This window comes from Paracoccidioides lutzii (assembly GCF_000150705.2).
Source record: "Paracoccidioides lutzii Pb01 unplaced genomic scaffold supercont2.25, whole genome shotgun sequence".
In the NCBI taxonomy this organism is placed as follows: Eukaryota; Fungi; Ascomycota; class Eurotiomycetes; order Onygenales; family Ajellomycetaceae; genus Paracoccidioides; species Paracoccidioides lutzii.
Genome location: NW_015440971.1, coordinates 282,774 through 302,483, shown reverse-complemented (window position 1 = coordinate 302,483; position 19,710 = coordinate 282,774). Strand labels below are relative to the sequence as shown.

General features: G+C 41.2%; 4 protein-coding genes across 4 annotated transcripts; 1 reads left to right on the top strand and 3 right to left on the bottom strand.

Annotated features, from left to right (window-relative positions):
- Window positions 1-6,002: 6,002 nt before the first annotated feature.
- PAAG_07788 (hypothetical protein) lies at window positions 6,003-7,237 on the bottom strand (the record flags this gene model as incomplete). The annotated part of the gene is made up of 3 exons (XM_015846329.1): window positions 6,003-6,298; window positions 6,387-6,835; window positions 6,897-7,237. The coding sequence occupies 3 exons, from the start codon at window positions 7,235-7,237 to the stop codon at window positions 6,003-6,005; spliced, it is 1,086 nt and encodes a 361-aa protein (XP_015700723.1).
- Window positions 7,238-10,252: 3,015 nt separating this feature from the next.
- Window positions 10,253-11,825, bottom strand: PAAG_07786 (acetyl-CoA acetyltransferase; the record flags this gene model as incomplete). The annotated part of the gene is made up of 5 exons (XM_002790441.2): window positions 10,253-10,771; window positions 10,850-11,339; window positions 11,419-11,494; window positions 11,561-11,610; window positions 11,761-11,825. The coding sequence occupies 5 exons, from the start codon at window positions 11,823-11,825 to the stop codon at window positions 10,253-10,255; spliced, it is 1,200 nt and encodes a 399-aa protein (XP_002790487.1).
- Window positions 11,826-12,489: 664 nt separating this feature from the next.
- Window positions 12,490-15,712, top strand: PAAG_07785 (116 kDa U5 small nuclear ribonucleoprotein component; the record flags this gene model as incomplete). Its single annotated transcript, XM_002790440.1, has 4 exons — window positions 12,490-12,509; window positions 12,587-12,738; window positions 12,830-15,061; window positions 15,147-15,712. 4 exons carry the CDS (start codon window positions 12,490-12,492, stop codon window positions 15,710-15,712), a joined length of 2,970 nt encoding a protein of 989 aa, XP_002790486.1.
- Window positions 15,713-16,114: 402 nt separating this feature from the next.
- Window positions 16,115-16,828, bottom strand: PAAG_07784 (hypothetical protein; the record flags this gene model as incomplete). Its single annotated transcript, XM_002790439.1, has 2 exons — window positions 16,115-16,488; window positions 16,579-16,828. The coding sequence occupies 2 exons, from the start codon at window positions 16,826-16,828 to the stop codon at window positions 16,115-16,117; spliced, it is 624 nt and encodes a 207-aa protein (XP_002790485.1).
- Between the last annotated feature and the right edge of the window lie 2,882 nt (window positions 16,829-19,710).

The following is a 19,710-nucleotide window of genomic DNA, read 5'->3' as shown; positions in this document are numbered from 1 at the left end:
TAACTGAACACCTCTAATCTGAATTCTTCATATTCATTATATTATTCAATATATCAACCACCTCAAGCAAGAAAACTTCAAACTAAGAAAAAAGACTATTAATAGTCATTAAAGTCTATAAAACAGAGTAAATTTCATCTATTCAAGTCACTGCTAAGGTGTATAATGTCTCTCATAGCACTGTAACTAATAGAGTATATAATGCAGTCTCATATGTGAATTCTCAGTTAAGATATCAAAAACTGATCTTTACAGAGGAAGAATTTTTAATTCAATAAATAATATCTATAAATAAAAGAGAACAGTTTTTTTGAATTATGACTGTATGAGAAATGACTAATTTACTACTTATAAAGTATGAATCTAGCTGCTTTACTACTATAGAAATCAACTGAGTTCACAGATTTATATAATGATATTCTGAACTAAAGACTAAGTTCTCACACAAGTACAACTATTAGCAAGCTCTTTGTAAGGATTTAAAGCTTTTATATGAGTGATTTATATTGATGAATTATACAATAAAAAAGTATAAGATTCCGCCAGAGGATATCTATAACTTTGATAAAATTAACTTAATAATAAGGGTTATTTCAACAATCTGAGTGATTACTAGAGCTGAGATAGATCATAGACTATTTTTTATACAGTCAAAAAATAGAGAATAGACAACTGTGATTGAGGCAGTTAATGTTATAGACTAGGTTCTATCTACTATGATTATACTAAAGATCAAACTTCATCAAAATTCCTAATATGAGCAACTACCAAAGGGCTAGAAAATTGGTGTTAGTGAGAACGGTTGGACCACAGATAAGCTTGGTTTAACCTGGCTGTAAAAGGTATTTAACAAAGCTACTAAGGCTCATATAATTCACAGCAAGAGACTGCTAATTCTAAATAAGTATGATAGTCATACTACAGTCAAATTTAACAAGTTCTGCTTGGATTATAGCATTATAGCATTATAGTATTATATATGCCTTCTCACTCCTCTTATCTACTACAGTCATTAGATGTGAGCTGCTTTTCATCATTAAAGAAAGCATATAGCAAGAAAATGGAGCAGAGCATGAGACTGAAGATCAATCATATTGATAAAAAAGAATTCCTAATTAGTTATACAGCAGCTAGGCAAGAGGTCATAGAGGATATTACTATAAAGAGTAGATTCAAAGCCACAGGCCTAGTATTATATAATCTAGATAAGGTTTTTACCTAACTATATATTTAATTTTATACCTCTACTCTCATAGGGTCAACTCACAGATCTCAGCACTTCTGAACCTCTAAGACCCTCAGCAATATGACTCAATTGAAGCAGTAGAACAGCAGGATTAAATGCTATACAGAGATTCTTTCCAGTTCTACCAATTAGGCTTTTGATCAACTAATGAAGGAATATCAAATGGTCATACATAATGTTGCTCTACTAGCAAAGGAAAATATAGAGCTAAAAGCTATCAATATTATGCAAAAGTGAAAGAGAGAGAAACTACATTTCTATATAATTAAAGAAGGAATTCTAATAGCTCAGGAGGTATTAGCTAGTAAAACTCAGGCTAAGAAGTCTAATTAGTCTACCAAGGTAGTGGTTAAAAATTTGAACCTGGGGATTATAAAGTAAAGATATCTCATCTGCAGTAAGTATAATACCACTAAATATAATATTAGAGCATATACATAGGCTTAAGAGTATATACTATATAATTTCTATATAGAATTCTTTATAGTTATTGTTTAATTTAAAAGTTTATCAAATATATATAAGAGAGTTATCTAATTAAATGATGTATTCAGTTAAATGATGAATTATATTATACATAATTAAAAATTTAAAAATTTTAAAAATTTTATTAATATAAATTTATATTATTTTTTAAAAATATTTTTTAAAGTTTAAATTATATAATATATTATATATTTAATTTTATATTAAAAAATTTTAATTTATAATTTTTTTAACTATTTTTTAATTAATAATATATTTATTTAAAATTTTTTATTAATATTATATCTACTTTAATTATTTATTATTTTATTTTTAATTATTAATAATTTATTTTATACAGCAAATAGTAAAAAAATAAATTATATAAATTAAAATATTAATATTACATTAAATAAAATTAATAATAATTAATATAATTTTTTAAAAATAGATTACTCAAATAAATTACTCAAATAAATATTTTATTAATTTAAAATATCTTTTTATTATTAATTTATAATAAAATCTTTTTAAATTTTTTTAAAATAGAGAAAAAAATTTAAATTTATAATAATACTTTGAAAAATAAAAAATATTTTTAATTTATAAAGTTATATATATATAATATATTATTTTCTACTTTAAATTATTAATTCAATAACTAAACTATTTATATAAATTTATATATAAATTTAATTAACTTAATTTAGATTAAAAAAATAAATTAATTAATTAACTATTGAATTAAATTAAAAGAGAATTTTTTTAATAATTAATATTTATTAAAATATAACTAATAATTTTTTTATTATATAAAATTTTATTATTATTATAAATATATTTTCTATGTTGATAAGAACTAAGTATAAAATTTAATAATTTATTATTTAAAGTTTTAAATTTACTACTTTAAATATTATAATTATAATTAAGTTAAATATAAAAATATAAAAATTATTTAAATATAATTTAAAATTTTAAAAATTATAATTACTGAATCTGAAATTTTATTAAAAAGTATATATAATTTTGATAAAATTAATTGTACAATAAAACTCTATACAACTACTAAAATTATTTCTTGTAGTGAATGCTACAGTCAGATAAAGCTTCTATAATTTGAAAATCAAAAATAAATAACTGTAATTGAATTAGTTAACATATCAAAATAAGTTATATTTTTATATACTCAATATAATTAAGATAAAAAAGTAAAAATAGAATAGATCTAGATATCAAATTCAATATACAGAAGATTTAATTAAAAATGAAGTTCAGAGTCTTATTATTTCATTTATTGCATTCATTGAACAGACAGTTATACAACTCTGTAAGTCCTTGTCATCTGAGCCTGCATGATGTCAATAAGCTCCACAACACTGCAGCAATTATGGCACTCTCAGACATACAAAAGTAAAATGTCCTCAACCTAATGTAATTTAATTTAATTTAATTGAGTATTGTATGTTGAGATAATTTGATTTAAGATCTAATCAGTTGAGATATGGTGATTTTGTGATCTGCTCACTTGGAAATTATGTTAATCTTAGATAGCTATAGTTACAAAAATATTATTAAAGATAAAGTTATATAAATAACTTAGAGTAAAAGGTCTATTTCTATATAAGTATTAATTTTTTAATTATTTTAAGCAAATTACTTTAAATAATTAAATTTATTTAATTAATAATTTAATTACTATTTTCTTTAAATATAATGATATTATATAATATTAGAATCTTTTGCAGTATATTATATCTACTTTAATCTTTTATCTTCTGTAAGGAGATGACGCCGAGACGGTGAGTTAACAATGCCGTCGTGTGGGTTGTTTGATGGGAAGCTGAATGGGTAGGCTTGACTAGATAAAGAAGCAGACGAGTTTATGTCTTAAGACTAAAGAGGAATCAAAGTGATCAAAGATATGAATGGTTAGATAGAGATTTTTATACGTTATTAGTAACTGATATAACAAGATTGAATCGCTGACCCTCTGAACAACGGGTCGGATAGCTATCTTTATAGAGTCTCTATCAGCCTCCCCTTCTTCATGAATATGCTCAGATGCCACTTTATCTGATCAAGGAAATGGCAATGTCTTTCATAGAGATAATCATCCTTAGCGGAGTAGTGGCAGCGCCGCAGAGAGATAGTTTCTATGACATAGGAGATAGCGGTTGTCAAGAATATGTCTTTGGCTAGATCTCAGTATCAAATTTAGAACATTATTAGCTCCGATATAATTTTTATCTCCTCAAGGAAGTTAATATTAAGTATAATATAAGATATAAAATCTATCTAAGATAAATAAAATATTTAATGCAGTAAAGCTGAATTTATTAAAAAAAACTTACTTCAAATAAAAGTTTAGGACAATAGTAGCTGAGTTGAGAAGAGTAGTAAGACTCAACAGAGTGATGAAACAATGATGCCCTCCCCAACTACTATCTGCCTTACAATCTTCTGAAGTTATATGAATATGAGTAAAGGTCCCATCTTTCATACATAAAGTATATAATTTTTCGTAAGTATAGAACTTACTAAACTATGATACAAAAGCTGTGATTATTAGTAAATTCATAACTGAGCTGATTGGAGTTATATAAATATAATAGACGTGCTATCGAATACGGTCCTAGTACTTTCTTAAAAACAAAAAGACGAATTCGTTAAAAGAAAAAAAAGAGAATAAAAGCTATGAAGATGAGCGCGGAGTTTAATACGGTCAGGCTAGAAGAAGAGTAATCTGGACTTAAGCAGAAAGATGGTCGAAGGATAATCCGGCTGATAGTTTTAGTTACGAAGGATTTATCATCCAGGCGTTAACTTATTACAATTCAGCTACTTAGGAACCTTGGAAGAGTGTGTGAGATTTGTAAGTGACTGATCATGAAGCTAGATGCTCTGTATGAGATGGCAATGACACTCAGAAGAATGACTCTGGCCTGAATGGATGTCAAGACTCATCATTGTTATATATCTTTCTTCTCTTCTCTCTTCTGCAAATGCTTCTAACTGTCATTCAGCTCTGATGCTGGTTATGTCCTCAGTGATTCAGTGCTAAGAAGACACATGATCACTCATACAGAACTAAGAATAATTTCTCTTCTTTCTCTGTTATTTCTGCTTCATTCTCTCTCTTCTTCTTCTTCTTCTTCTTCTTCTCCTCCTCTTCTCAAGCTGCAAGGTCATAATGGATGATTTTCATTTCCTTCAGTTGAACAGAGCCTGTGTGTGATCACTCAGAGCAGGAACTTTGATCTCTCTACATGGTGCTTGAGACCAGCAGCCGTCTTCTTATGATGCGGGGTCAAACAGGTCAGGGGAGGTCTTCATCACCTCTTCTCAACAATGACATCTTTTCTTACAAAGAAACAGTTAACTAAGTTCAGCTATCTAAGGCCTACCAGCTTTGGTTGCTTACAAAAAGGCTTCCGTACGGTTGCTCTGACCTCTCTTGTCGATGGCAGGGGAGCAAACAGTGTCTTGGACTGGGGGATCAATAATTTAATTATTCTGGGTATGGCAGCCAAATAAGCACCTTAATGGTGAACTGTGACTTAGCGCCGCCGGTGGATAACTACCAATCTACGGAGCGGAGTGCATGCAACTTTAACTAAACAGCCTGAGACTTGAAAGAAAATCTACTAGCTCAAAACTCTAAATCTGAATTTACCTTTTTCCGAGAAAAATAAAGAAAGTTAAAAATAACTAACTAATATAACTAATTATTAATTTTGCCGCTCAAGTTGGGAATTAATGTTGCGGTAACTCCTACGTAACGGACAATCACGCCATCTACAGTACGCGTACAGTAAGTTACCGGAACGGTGTCTGCTCCATAGCAAGTATAAAAGTGACATCTTTTGCGCAACACAATTGCTCCAAGTGTCTCTTTATAAATACCTGGATAGATGTATGCATGGAAATGGTTTTCATGGTAACCCGAATGTATGTGCCAGGACGGTGACTGAACAAGCAACCGAACCGACCAACGCCCCACAATTTAGACGCGAAGATTTGGTGAACACAAACCTTAAAAGCAACTAGTGTTTGTCCTGCCATGGGTCATTCCCGCTTCTCCTTCATGAACGAATGACAATAGATGTAGATTTATTCGCAAGCACGTGTGTGGAAAAGTGGCAAATTCAAAGAGCGCCAGTGGGAGCTTACAGGGAAGCATGGTTGTTGGAATATTCCGTACAGGGAATCGGAAGTGTGGTCTATAGTTTTGCGTATATGCACATAGTACAGTCAGTACCCTACCCTCCCCTCAGACCCAGCTGAAACATCAACCGTCCCAACCCCAATGATCAAAATTATCCCAATGCTTCCAATAGACATTGTCAGCATCCTTCCTGTCCTCAACCCCTTCTGGAAGTGGGAGCCAAAAGGGGAATTCATCGTGGAGGGGCCTCCCATACCAGTCGGAGTTTGGCCACTCTTTTGGCAATCTGATGAACGGAGGAAAGATGTAGCGTTTTTCGCAAGTCCCAACATTCCTACATCTGAGGTTGCAGAGTCCGTATTGTTTGCAGTAACAGTCCCGCGCCGAGGGACAATAAACGGCTTTGCGTCCAAAGATAACTATTTTACTCCTAGTTAGCTAGGGAGATTCGGAGGGAGTTGGGGGTTCTCGGTCCTGGTTGGATGGAGGTGGTAGTAGGAGACGAACCATGCCATGAATACTCAAAGACGCGCCCGCTCAATTCATCTGGAAGTGAGGTGTTGAGAAGCCACTGACGGAAATGCTCGTATTCCTCTTTGGGTCGTTTGAGAATTTGCTCGCGAGTGACGCCAAACTGGGCGCAGCACGATACCCCGACTTTCTGCGGGACGGGGGTGCCCGGGAACAGCTCTTCGAAACTGTCTTGGTATATGGCGCCGGTGTGGAGTTTGCCCAGGTTGATGTGGGCGTCAATGAGCGGGCGGATCTCCTCGGGGCAACCTACCAACCAGACGCAGCGGAGGTTGAGATAGCCTTGTTTGGCGAGGAAGGAGACTTGGAAGTTTTGCAGAAGGGGGACATTATCGAAGAGCGGGTCATCATTATGCCATTGGTACCGCTCTGGGTGAATGAAAATGAGGTGCTTTGGGAGGTGGTCGTAATGATCGATTATATACCTGGAAACTGCATTAGAAAACCTTGTGTTATGTTGCACACATAAAATGTATAAAGACCTACGTCAGATAAACCATTGCCTCCCTCCCCTTATTTTTTGGCACGGTCAGCTTGGCACGGGGGTTGTCGGTGACATATATATTCTTCTTGAATTCTGGAAGGTATTCATACAACCAGGATGTGTTGTCGTTCTTCGTGCTGGCGACAACGAGTTCAAGTCCATCGATTTCGTCTAGAGTGGATAACGGGGATAGGACCGACGTGACGGAGCGAGCTAGGAAGAAATTTACAATGCTGTAAAAGAGATATAACGCAGCAACAAAAGCGATGAGCTTGCGGGTGGGGGAGAGTTTTCGTAGGCGGGAGAAGGAGACGGGTTGGAAGTGAGCGGCAGAGATACACATGGTGCAAATAATAAAAAAGAAGTAGGTCAACTACTTCCAAGGGAAATATGCATGTTCAAGAGAAAATAATTTTGAAGCACACAAAAGTGACGTAATAAAAACTGGAATATAAAAGGGGTCCTGAAGCAATGCACGGCCCATGCCAATGCTCTTTTAGAAGCGAGTGGTGAATTGGAAAATGACAGGAGGGTGAGGAGGGGAGGAGTGGGGAGGGAGTTGGTGGGTCGTATAGGGTTGGGGCCGGGAGAGGAGAATGCAGGACAGAGCAGCAGAAATTATAAGTAGTATGAAGTGGAAATCATGAAGGGTGTCCACAGATATTCTCAGCCAGGAGGGGAACTGAAGAATGTGAAATTGAGAGTCAGGATGCCTGCCACCAATGCAGTCTTCATCAATTGGGAAAGGGAAATGAAATAACCTGGATCATTTGGCTGGCTCTCAAGGGTACCTGAAATATCACAGCCATGGAAACTTTTTGTTGGTGGGGCTATACAGAACCCTTTATAGATTAGTGCTGGTTAAAACTTCAGAACCCGAAGCCGAGAGTAAAACGAGTAGTTCTCATCATGGTGAGTAGATTACATCCGTTCCTGGGCTTCAGGAGGGTTGTCTGTGCACTGGGGATGGTTAAAACTTGAAGAATGTAGTTTGCAAAAATTACCAGCGAAAGGGTCGTTCTCATCTGGATCCAAACCTGTGTGGCGTAATTTGGAATTTCTGCCATACATTTCCACTGCAACATCCAAAGCAGACTAACCAGGGAATCCGTTTTCATTTACCATCCCACTTGGAAGGCCTCTCCTCGTAGGGGAGGAGAGGGAGAGGAGGGGGGGGGGTGCGGACGGGCACTTGAAGAGGCTGTTCAGTAATTAAGTAGTTAAAAGGAGTTTTGATACCAGAGGCAGACCTGAGAACTTCTTCTTCCATCCCAGGAGGATTGCTCAATGGAAGTGGACTTCAAGGTATTGATATGCCCAATGATGGATCAGTTAACGTTTTGCAAATTTTCACAAACCTTAAGGATAAGGTGCCGAAGCATTGGAATTGGAATCTTCTTATCATGTAAGCATCTCTAGAGAGTTGTCTATACCTTCTAGATAACGAGATTTGGCGATATCCACGCCTCCTTGCTCAAGCGTTGGCGGACATTCTCCCATTCTCCCAAGTCAAGAATGGATTCTTCCACGGAACTAAAACCTTCAATGAAAATAGAGAATGTACCAAGGGAAATTTCCCATACAATGGAGTTGATTCTCAATTATCGGATTAGCTCCATCTGCGCGCAATAGATAAATCAAGGAAGAACATCGGCAGAGGCAAATTTTTAATGTCGATGTGGCTTCAAAGTTAAAAGTCCCAAACTTCAAAAGTGAGTTTACGATAACCGTGTTTAGGTGGGCAAGATCCGGGAGAAATGATTTCAAAGGGCGCAAAGCATCTTTTCTTAGGGTTCTTCGAACCCTGGTTCACCTCTCTGACGGGAAAGCCAACAACAAACTTTCAAAGACTTCTTCTGATTGGATATAATGTCTTTAAACTTATCAGGGAAAATAGTGTGTGCAAGCAATACGTCATCTATTCTGATCAGTTGTTCATCCTGATTTGAAGTTCCAGCGTTGCTTCCATCGGGTTGAAATATTTACTCACTGTCATTGCAGCACACTGAGCACACCCCTTTAACATACAATTCCTTCACATGTATAGCCATGTCACTATCAGCAAAGCTTTTGACAGATGTCACACTCCATTCCACATGTTGGAAAATATTCTGTTGAAGGAAAAATCTCAAGAAAGGCCGCAATTGCGCTGGCCCTTGTCTAGAGCCGGCAGGTGTAGTATGCTTGGTATAAAATGTCCGATATCGAGGGCAAAACTGCCTTGGGAATATATATAATTTTGTACCTTAAGTTAGGTCCACACCTTTTCGAAGGGGTGTTCCCTTCTCAACTTCGTTTTCAGCGGAGCGGCAGTTTGCCATCTTCGTGGAGGTTTCATTCAAGAAAATGCTCCATTCCGTCACGAAAATATGCACCGTTTTTTTCCGTTGCGATCTGTTTAAATGGAGGGACGTAGGTTAAAAAAACAAAAAGTCTCTAATTAGGGACATTTCCCAGAAGTCGAATCTGAACCAGGGATACTATATCTACTCGTGAATATCCCAAGAGCAGTCGTGGACTCCCACATGCTCCAACTCCTGTGAGTGCATACCCCCTGATCATGGGGGATATAGGCCGTGATGTAAAATCCATTGTCATATCGTCATCCCTTAACATTTTGTTACGAGTGGTTTGGATTGTGGGGTTGGAAGTCAATGCCAAGCAGTGGAAGTCACGTGGAGATTATCTTTTCAATCAGTGCGGACCTCCGTAGTAAACAGTCAACAACGGCCCATGATATATTCCCATTCCCGTTTGCACAGTTCTTGTCCGGATATGGGATAAGGCTGCAGATTACTTGCTTTTGGAATATGATGTGGATTATTTTAATGCCTAGTTGTGAAAATAGTTGGATATCCTTAATTTTTTTGAAGTAGATACTTGGATAGTGGCATTTTTGAACCCGTCCTGACCTACGCCATATATTCATCCATAAACCAGTTGGTTTTATCGCACACAATTTTGTGGGCAAGGCAAAATATAAGAAAGGAAGGCAAGTAAAATAGGAAACGTAAATAAACATCACTAGCAGAGACTATGATATTTGGCTTCGTTCCAGAAGTTCAATTTTTGATGTCTTGAAAGGATAAAACTCCTAACACGCAGAAACAGGGGATTGAAGGGCAAATTGGATTAGCAAATTCATAAAGCAAGATGGGAATCATTCAGCTTGATGTAGATGGAGAAAACCTTCCTCAAATGTACCAATAAATGCATACCTATGTATTGTTGTACGCAAACTCCCTGGAACGTAGTCAGACGCTATCAAAAGGGGGTATTTTCCGCAATTTTCTTTCTCCCCCTCCATCCCCCTCTTTTTCATCAAACACACTCACAGCACTCGTATATATGAGGGAGTCTACTGCAAAGACTCAACCACCATCGCACTAGCACCACCCCCTCCATTACAAATACCCACACAACCCAACTTCCCCTTCTTCTCTCTCAAAACGCCCAGCAACGTCGTCACAATCCGCGCCCCACTAGCACCGAGCGGATGTCCCAGCGCAACCGCGCCGCCATGCAAATTAACCTTCTCCTCCCCGAGACCCAACTGCTTGAGATTCGCCAGTGCAACAACGCTGAACGCCTCGTTGATCTCAAAGGCGTCGATGGCATCCTGCGAGACGCCAGCGTGCTTGAGTGCCTTGGGTATGGCGAGGGATGGCGCCGTGGTGAATTTGCTGGTTGCCTTGGCGGCATCGCCCCAGCCGAGGATCTTGGCAAGAGGCTTGATGTTGAGTTCTTTCAGTTTGGCTTCCGAGACGAGGACGACGGCGGCGGCGCCGTCGTTTAAGGGGGATGAGTTCGGGGCGGTTACGGTGCCGGTGCCGGGGATAAAGGCGGGCTTGATGGCGCGGAGTTTTTCAGGGTGGAGCTGTGATTGGGAATGGAGTTAACGAATGAATTGTAGATGTAGATGGACACGACGTGTATATATATGGTCTGCACTTACATTCTTTGGTTCCTCGTCCTTATCGACAACGACACCGGGCTTGCCTCTGGAGCCTGGGAGCTCAATGGGAGCAATTTCCGCATCCAACAACCCGGCCTTTTGGGCAGCCTGTGCGCGCTCATATGATCTTATGGCATAGCTGTCCTGTTGCTCTCTAGTGAAGCCATGGTCCACAGCACATTCCTCAGCTTGAAGACCCATAATTTCATTCTTGATAGCGTCGGTAAGACCATCTCTCATGATACCGTCCACCAAGTTCTGGTGGCCGTATTTCGAGCCGGTGCGCATGTTGGAAATGTAGTGAGGAGCGTTGGACATGGATTCGGTGCCTCCAGCGACAACGATGTCGGCGTTGCCAGTCATGATTGTCTGCACGCCCAGAATGATTGCTTTGAGACCCGAGGCGCACACTTTGTTTATCGTGGTGCAGATTGTGGACTCTGAGAGTCCTGCGCCGAGGGCGCATTGTCTTGCGGGGTTTTGTCCAACACTACAAGAGATGGTGTCAGAACAGATATGGCTAGATTTGAGGCAATATAAAAAATGGTGCATGGACGGACGGAGCTTACTTTGCGGAGAGAACATTTCCGAAGAAGACTTCCTCCACGTCACTGGGCTTGATCTGGGGTACTCTCTGGACAGCAGCTATACGAGTTCTCAAATCAGTGTCTGGTTTCATGCGGTTGTATAAATGGGATTATTATACCGTACCTTTAATCGCATGGGAGCCGAGTTGGGGCGCGGTTAAGCTAGAGAGGGACCTGAACGGGGGGGAAATGCTTTGTTAGCACCACGAACCAAAACAAGCTCTATTTAACAGCTCTCCATAGATCAACAGCTTTCGGTGAAAGATGCAGCACAATAGAATTGTTCTACTTGTATGCTAGAGTCATTAGGGAGTCTCTACTTACCCCAGAAAAGAGCCCACGGGGGTTCTCGCGGAGGAGACAATGTAGACAGGAGGGAGAGACGACATGGTATATGAAATAGCAAAGTAGAACTAGATGTTATTCACAGCGATTGATAAATCAACAGAATGAAATGATTGACGCACGTATACTGGGAGTGAGAGAGAGGCAGAAAGTGGAAACAGAGAGGAATATTGGAGCAGAAAAGAACGATGTAAGAACAATGTGAAGTGTAAGTAAAATGAATAGCAAATTGGCGGTATGCACAGTCAATTGACGGGGTAACAACAACGCCAATATTTATACATTGGCGCCGATCGGAAGAGTCTCAAAGAAATAATAATAATAATAATAGGGGGAAACTAGGTAGTTTTCTCTTCTTTCCTATTGAACTATTTTATGTTGCTTTATCTAGTTGTTTTGAGCAAAAAATGACCTTGATCAGCCACTAGCCAATCCTCTTATATTTTATGTTGGTGCCTGAGGCCGCCAAAGTGGCAGAGCTCTCTCATTTTCAACTTCAATCCTTCTGACTGCATCAAAGCATGCTTAACTTCTATACCTATCCGCAACACACTCTGTCCGCCCCCACCGTAGTCTTGTAACTTATATCTTCTTTCGTGTGATATTTCTGTAAGCTTCTCTAAAGCTCAAGAAGCTTGCGACATGATCCGTCCTACCAGCAATTAAACAATACAACGCGTTTCTTAATAACATCCTCTGCAGTCCATCATGGATGACCTTTACGACGAGTGAGTGGTTTTCTTTGCGCAATAGCTGTTTAATCACTCATATACTATGTTTGCACTAACAATTCCGTGTTGTGCAGATTCGGAAACTACATAGGAGGGGTGGAGGAGTCGGACGAGGAATCCAGAGAAGGCAATGTTCGCGCTGACCCTTATGCCTATGATCTCGAGTCGGAGGAGGGAGAAGCTGGAGAGCGTGTTGCTCATGACCAACAACTGATGGAGATAGACGGTAATAATGCCTTTTGCATGCTAGTAGCCCGCATATTTTATTTTTTTTAAGATGTTGGATATGGACGCTGACAGCGGTATTTCCAACCCAGAGCAAGGTCCTTCGAATGCGGTAATCCTACATGAAGATAAACAATATTACCCGACTGCCCAGCAGGTGTATGGCGAAGGCGTGGAAACTCTCGTTGAGGAAGAGGATGCGCAACCGTTGACCCAACCCATCATCGCTCCTGTCGAACAGAAGAAATTTGCTGTTCAAGAAGCGGACCTTCCCCCCGTCTTTTATTCCCGTGAATTCATGACAGATCTCCTAAACTTCCCCGACCAAACCAGAAATATAGCTCTCGCGGGTCATCTACATCATGGAAAAACTGCTTTTATGGATACCCTGGTTATGCAGACGCATGATCTATCAGAGAGGCTAGATAAGAGGATCGGGAAAAGGAAGGATGAGCAACTGCGTTATACAGATGTCCATTTCGTCGAGCGGGAGCGGGGATTATCGATAAAATCTGCGCCCATGAGCTTGGTCCTACAAGGCACAAGGGGGAAATCGCACCTTTTTAACATCATTGATACACCTGGACATGTAAACTTTGTTGATGAAGTTGCGGCAGCGTTCCGATTGGTGGACGGCGTCGTTTTGATAGTCGACGTTGTTGAGGGTGTCCAGATCAACACAGAGCAGATCATCAAATATGCTGTCCTGGAAGATTTGCCTCTCACACTGGTTGTGAACAAGATGGATCGACTCATCCTCGAGCTCAAACTCCCTCCTACAGACGCCTATTTTAAATTGAAACATGTCGTGGAGGAAGTGAACACTGTCATTGAACGGACGTTACCAGGACAGGGTGAAAAGAGAAGATTGAGTCCAGAGAAAGGGAATGTTGCTTTTGCCTGCACCAGCATGAATTGGTGCTTTACGCTGCAGTCATTTGCGAAAATGTACGCGGATACCTACAAGGGCATTGATATTGCAGAATTTGGCGCTCGCCTCTGGGGCGACATTTTCTTTAATCCGAAGAGCAGGAAATTTACCCGCAAGGGGGTTGAAGGGCGATCGAAGCGGACATTTGTGCATTTTGTTTTGGAGCCCATATACAAGATTTTTTCGCAAACCATTTCCGAGAGCCCGGAAGACCTGAAAGCGACGTTAGCGACGCTAGGGATATTTCTGAAGCCTTCTCAACTAAAATCGGATGCGATAGTACTGCTAAAACTTGTTTGTGAACAGTTCTTTGGGCCTGTAGACGGCTTCGTTGACATGGTGGTTCAGCATATTCCCTCTCCCAAGGAGGCAGCAACGACAAAACTCGAAAAATACTACACTGGGCCTTTGGATACAAAAGTGGCAGCTTCGATGTTAGCATGCGACCAAGATGGACCTTTGGTGGTCCAGGTAACAAAATTATACAGCACGCCTGATGCATCCAAGTTTAACGCCTTTGGCAGAGTCATGAGCGGCATCGCTCGCCCAGGGCAGCAGGTGCGGGTATTGGGAGAGGGCTACACCATCGACGACGAGGAAGATATGGTCATTGCCACAATATCTGATACTTGGATTGCAGAGACCCGATACAACATCCCTACCAGCGGTGTGTCTGCTGGAAACTGGGTGCTACTGTCTGGTGTTGATAACTCCATTGTTAAGACTGCCACTCTGGTCCCGTTGAAGCTGGAAGACGATGAGGACGCGTATATCTTCAAGCCAATTAAACACTTGACCGAATCTGTTTTCAAAGTTGCTGTTGAACCCATCAACCCGTCAGAACTCCCAAAAATGCTTGAGGGTCTTCGGAAAGTTAACAAGAGCTATCCACTCATATCTACCAAAGTCGAAGAATCAGGCGAGCATATTGTACTAGGAACTGGAGAACTATACATGGATTGCGTACTGCACGACCTCCGCCGTTTATATGCAGAAATGGAACTCAAGGTCTCTGACCCAGCAACGAGGTTCTGCGAAACTGTGGTTGAAACATCGGCCATAATGTGCTACGCTATGACACCCAACAAGAAAAATAAAATCACAATGATCGCAGAGCCATTGGACGATGGAATTGCGGAAGACATCGAAAGTGGACGAGTCAAAATACGAGATCCCATCCGAAAAGTTGCCCAGTTCTTCGAACAGAAATACGAATGGGATAAACTAGCCGCGCGAAGCATTTGGGCCTTCGGACCCGATGAGATGGGTCCGAATATCCTCCAGGATGACACTTTACCATCTCAAGTAGATAAAAAGCTATTAGGAACCGTGCGAGACTCTATACGCCAGGGTTTTAGCTGGGGAACTCGTGAAGGACCCCTATGCGAAGAACGTAAGTTGTAAACCCCATCCCCCTTAAACATATCCAAACCTATCCCGCCATTCCACCACTAACCAACCCATCTCTACCACACCAGCAATCCGCAACACCAAATTCAAACTCACAGACATCTCCCTGGCCGAGCAAGCTATCTTCCGTGGTGGCGGCCAAATAATCCCCACAGCCCGACGAGCCGTCTACTCCTCTTTCCTCATGGCCTCCCCACGCCTCATGGAACCAATCTACACCTGCTCCATGACCGGCCCTGCCGACTCCGTGGCCGCAATCTACACCGTCCTCTCCCGGAGGCGCGGGCACGTCCTCTCCGATGGTCCCATAGCGGGCACACCGCTGTATGCTGTCCGCGGCCTGATCCCAGTAATCGACTCTTTTGGCTTTGAAACGGACCTGCGCATCCATACGCAGGGACAGGCGACAGTGAGTCTTGTGTTTGATAAGTGGAGTGTTGTCCCTGGTGACCCGCTAGATAGGGATGTTAAGTTGAGACCGTTGGATATGGCGAGCGCGATGGCGACAGCGAGGGACTTTGTGCTGAAGACTAGGAGGCGGAAGGGGTTGGCGGAGGATGTGAGTGTTAGCAAATTCCTGGAGCCGGAGCTTTGGAAGGGGTTGAGGGAAAGTGGGGTTTTGGGGGAAGGATAGGGATATTGTTCCTTCTCTTTCCTTTCTTCACAGGTTCTTTTCAATTTAAATTCGGTAGTTGACAGTTTCTTTTGGTTTGGTTGCACGTATTTTATGTACGATAAAGATAGGGATTGATCTGCGTGTTTTATGAGTGACCAAAAAAAGAAAAAAAGCTGTATGGAAATATACAGGATGACGAATAGAATCACTGTTTTTGCTTGTTTTGCCTGCATTACTGTATACTTCGCTTTCTATTCCGTATAGTGGAATACACCAGCATTTTGTTTTTGTTTCCCCACGCATTAAAAACCAATATGCCAAAGCACCTAACGCCCGCGCCCCCAGACCCAAAAAGAGCGACATTTAGTCTCTACACCAAAAAGCTCAAAACTAACACCGAAAAACAATAATTCAAATTCCTCATTGACACGTCTCCAACATCCGCCCAATAACACCCATAAGCGTTCCATTTTCCAACGCAGCCGCCACCCGCTCCTTATCCGCCAGCTGCTTATTTACCTCGTCAGCCGTACTATGCGTGCCCTCCTTAATACGCACGTCAACACGGAAGCGGTGTGGCAGGGACTGTTCCAGCCGCACTCGCACACCCAATCCTATCACCGTTGCGAGGGAACAGTGCGTTATTGTGGGCGTTATGAGGACGGTGACGGTGCGCAGCGGGGAATCGGGATTGCTGGGTAGTGAGGGTCGGATCGAAATGTCTGGGAGAGAGACGACGGCGAGGGAGCCGAGGGATATTGGGTGTTCGGGGTCTGCAATTGTGGAGATTAGGTCTGGAGAGATGTTAGTTGGTCAGTATGGCGGGTTAGGAGGTGGTTTAGGGAGGCGGGGAAAGGGTGGAAGACGGGAAAGGAGAAGCGTACCGAATATTTCTTGTTCGTCTATGGGCTCTTCCATTAAATCATCATCGCTTTCAGATTCGGAAGCGGAGGGGCTGCTGAGATAATCTCTAGCAAAAGGGTCATGAAGGAGAACGGAGGTGGGATGTAGTTCCTGGGTGAAGATCCCGCCGGCATACGGGGAGTCCGCTTTGGCTGCGGCGGAGTGGCGGGTTTGTTGTTTGCGGGTGGGGAGATCAGCAGCACTGAGGATTGTTGGGTTGGAGTTTTGCATGATGATGATTTCGCTATTTCCTTTCCCATATATTCGTTCCTTTTTTTTTTTTTTTTTTTTTTTTTTTTGCTTTGGCCTTTTTTCTTTAAAGATGTTCGAAAGATGGTGTAGAGGTGGTTTCTCCGGGAGTGTTTGCTGCGGAATAAGAGGGCAGAAGTTGAACGGGCCAATAGGAGACTCGGGATGGTTAGTTAACTAATAGCCTGTGGGAAATCTCTTAGTTGTTTATCACGTGGTATCGAAGATCTCCTTTTATCTCTTTTCAAATTTTGCTCTTGCAGAGAGCAACTGGATATTCCCAATAAGAAATACATTTGACCAGTACAAAAGGAAGAATTCACATCCAGAAAATATGGAAATTACAGTCCTAACAACAACACCCTGGGTCTCTAGAAGTGCCGAATGTTATTCATAAAGAGTGGGTCTGTATGCATCTGTGCAGGCGTTTTCATTGCCCCTTAATCACCATAGACGTGATGATTCCCAACCCTAGCAGCAGCTCACTGCCAACATAACCAACGGATAGAACTAAGTGCCGATTTTCCGCTTTCTAGAAAGCCTCTCTCTAAAGCGTTGGGGTTCTTCTTCATCGGCCAGACCAAGTCGTCTTAATCCCGCGGACACATCCCACTCTTGCAGCTCTTGCGAGACTAAGACTTTCCATTTAGTATTGAAGACAATCACGCCATCTAATCCAGTGCTCGAAGTCTCAAAAATCCCCGGATGTATCAGGGTTAATTCCAAAACCCCGATTGATATCATAAGGCAGAGGTTAGATTGCTACCGCATCACCGGCAGGTTGCATTGGTAGTTGTTGAAAATATCAAAGAGGCTTGAAGTAGAGCAGTTGTCAACGGCATTGTGAAAGCGACGGTTAGCGAGCTTCGATTAACTATAGGTTTCTTAATTTGAATTGCAGATGGCAGAGCTTGCAAACCTGGATCCGAATGTCTTGAGTGGACGGACGAAGGACGTTGCCGTATCCGATACCCAGTCTAGAGGCCTGTGCTGAAGCAATACACGCTAATCATGTTTCCATCACCATTATGGTTGCTAACCTGTTTCCTGAAGGCGGGAACCTGTCTCCCCACATTCAGTCAGCACTAGTAGTTAAATGTAGATTAACATGGTCAAGGACACCCCTGAGCTTACGATTCCTCTATCGCCAGCCACATATCCAGACACAGAATTTGGTCCATGTGCCCACACCTATCTATTTTTAACCGCGCTGCGATTGAAGCCCCTGTAGCCAGAGTACTTTGTTCATCGATCTACCAATAATCAGACAAGGACTGCCGCCAGTAAAGTCTTTGCCGCTCACAATTTCTCAAAGAATATTTCTGATCCCAGCGGACAAACAGATAAGGGGATTGCCGTGTTTGTTGCACGATAATGATTCTTCGTTGAGGAGCAAACGCCAGAATTCGGCAGCGGTCTAGGGTGAAAACAGGGAGATTGTATATCCGCGCTGGGGTATGTTATTTGCAAATGACGAGCGTATCCTCGACGTGATCTTGCCAGCCTGTTGAAGCATGCCCACTTTCTCTGCTGCCATGCATCCATGCAGGCATTCGGAGACAACGATCCTCAAGTTGGATGCTGACATGCAGAGATAAGCCTACCACATGTTGTCTAGCGCGTTCTAAATGATGACAACATGAAAAGACAGCATGAACACGAGGTATGAATAATCGTTGTTCAATTTCCTCTCTCATAAACAGGAGCTTGTTTTTAATCGTGAGGTATGTTTCTGGATTTTCACATGGTTATTGACAAGATTAAGACGTTGGATATTGAGAAATGGAGGGGCACGTAATATCATATCGCCACAGGGAAGATTTATGAGCCAAGCTGTGTATAACATGCCAAGGGGGCTTTTTGTTGTAATATCAAGTGTTCACTGTAGAAGGATGATTTAAATAATTTTCTTCGTGTCACACGTATCCATTCAAAGATAACTACCCCTTTATGCAACGTGATATTCCACACAAGGAACAATGCCTTGGTACCTCTGTTACGAAGAATGTCACTCTGTCATTTCTGTTGAATATTGTGATAAGGAATCGATACTAATTTCTGCATTTAGTCTGTTAAGGTTGAGATATTAACAGCATTTAGCAGGCACACATCCATAGAACGCGACCGGTAATTGGCCTATGTTTCAACAGTTGTGGTGGGGTTACTGCCTTGAAAATTTGTGGTAGTAAAAATAAACGAAAAATGATGAAAGCAAGGGGGAGATTCAGTTACCAGGGTTCATTCATAAATCTTAGAGACAAACGTAAGTATTATTTATCTCAAGCTTCTGGGTCGGGGAGGAAATTGTGGCTGGCTTCGGGACTCCACAACATCTTCCCTGGCCGTCACAGTCCAGATGCTGTACTTGCAGCTTCCAGTGATAATAGTATTAATAGCGGGTGATGACAGCAGAATCACCAGGTGCTCGGGAAATCCCCGAAGAACAGCAGTACTTACGCTCAGTAATCTCTATTAAGTGCCGTAATTTGCCAAAAATTTCCGACATTTGGATGGGTTGCACGAGGTTGATAGTGATATCATATAACTTATTGCTGTGGCTGAGGAAGTGCACTGGCCATTAAATTCCCTGGGAAGCAGCTGATGACTGATTATGGTGCCCCTTTTTATTTCTCTCGGTGTTGGCGTACACCGGAGCGCTTTGTGTTGCGATACGGTTTTCAGGCATATGCATACGATTACGCATATGTATCGTCACCCCTGATAGGAACATCGGCTGTTGGCCGTCACGCACAAAACCCTAAATTTGGTTCTCAGAGCGGAAGCATCGCAAAATATTGCCAAGTTTATTAATCCCAGCTAAATGGCTTGGTGAGAAGCAAATTATGACCAGCCACAGAAATGTA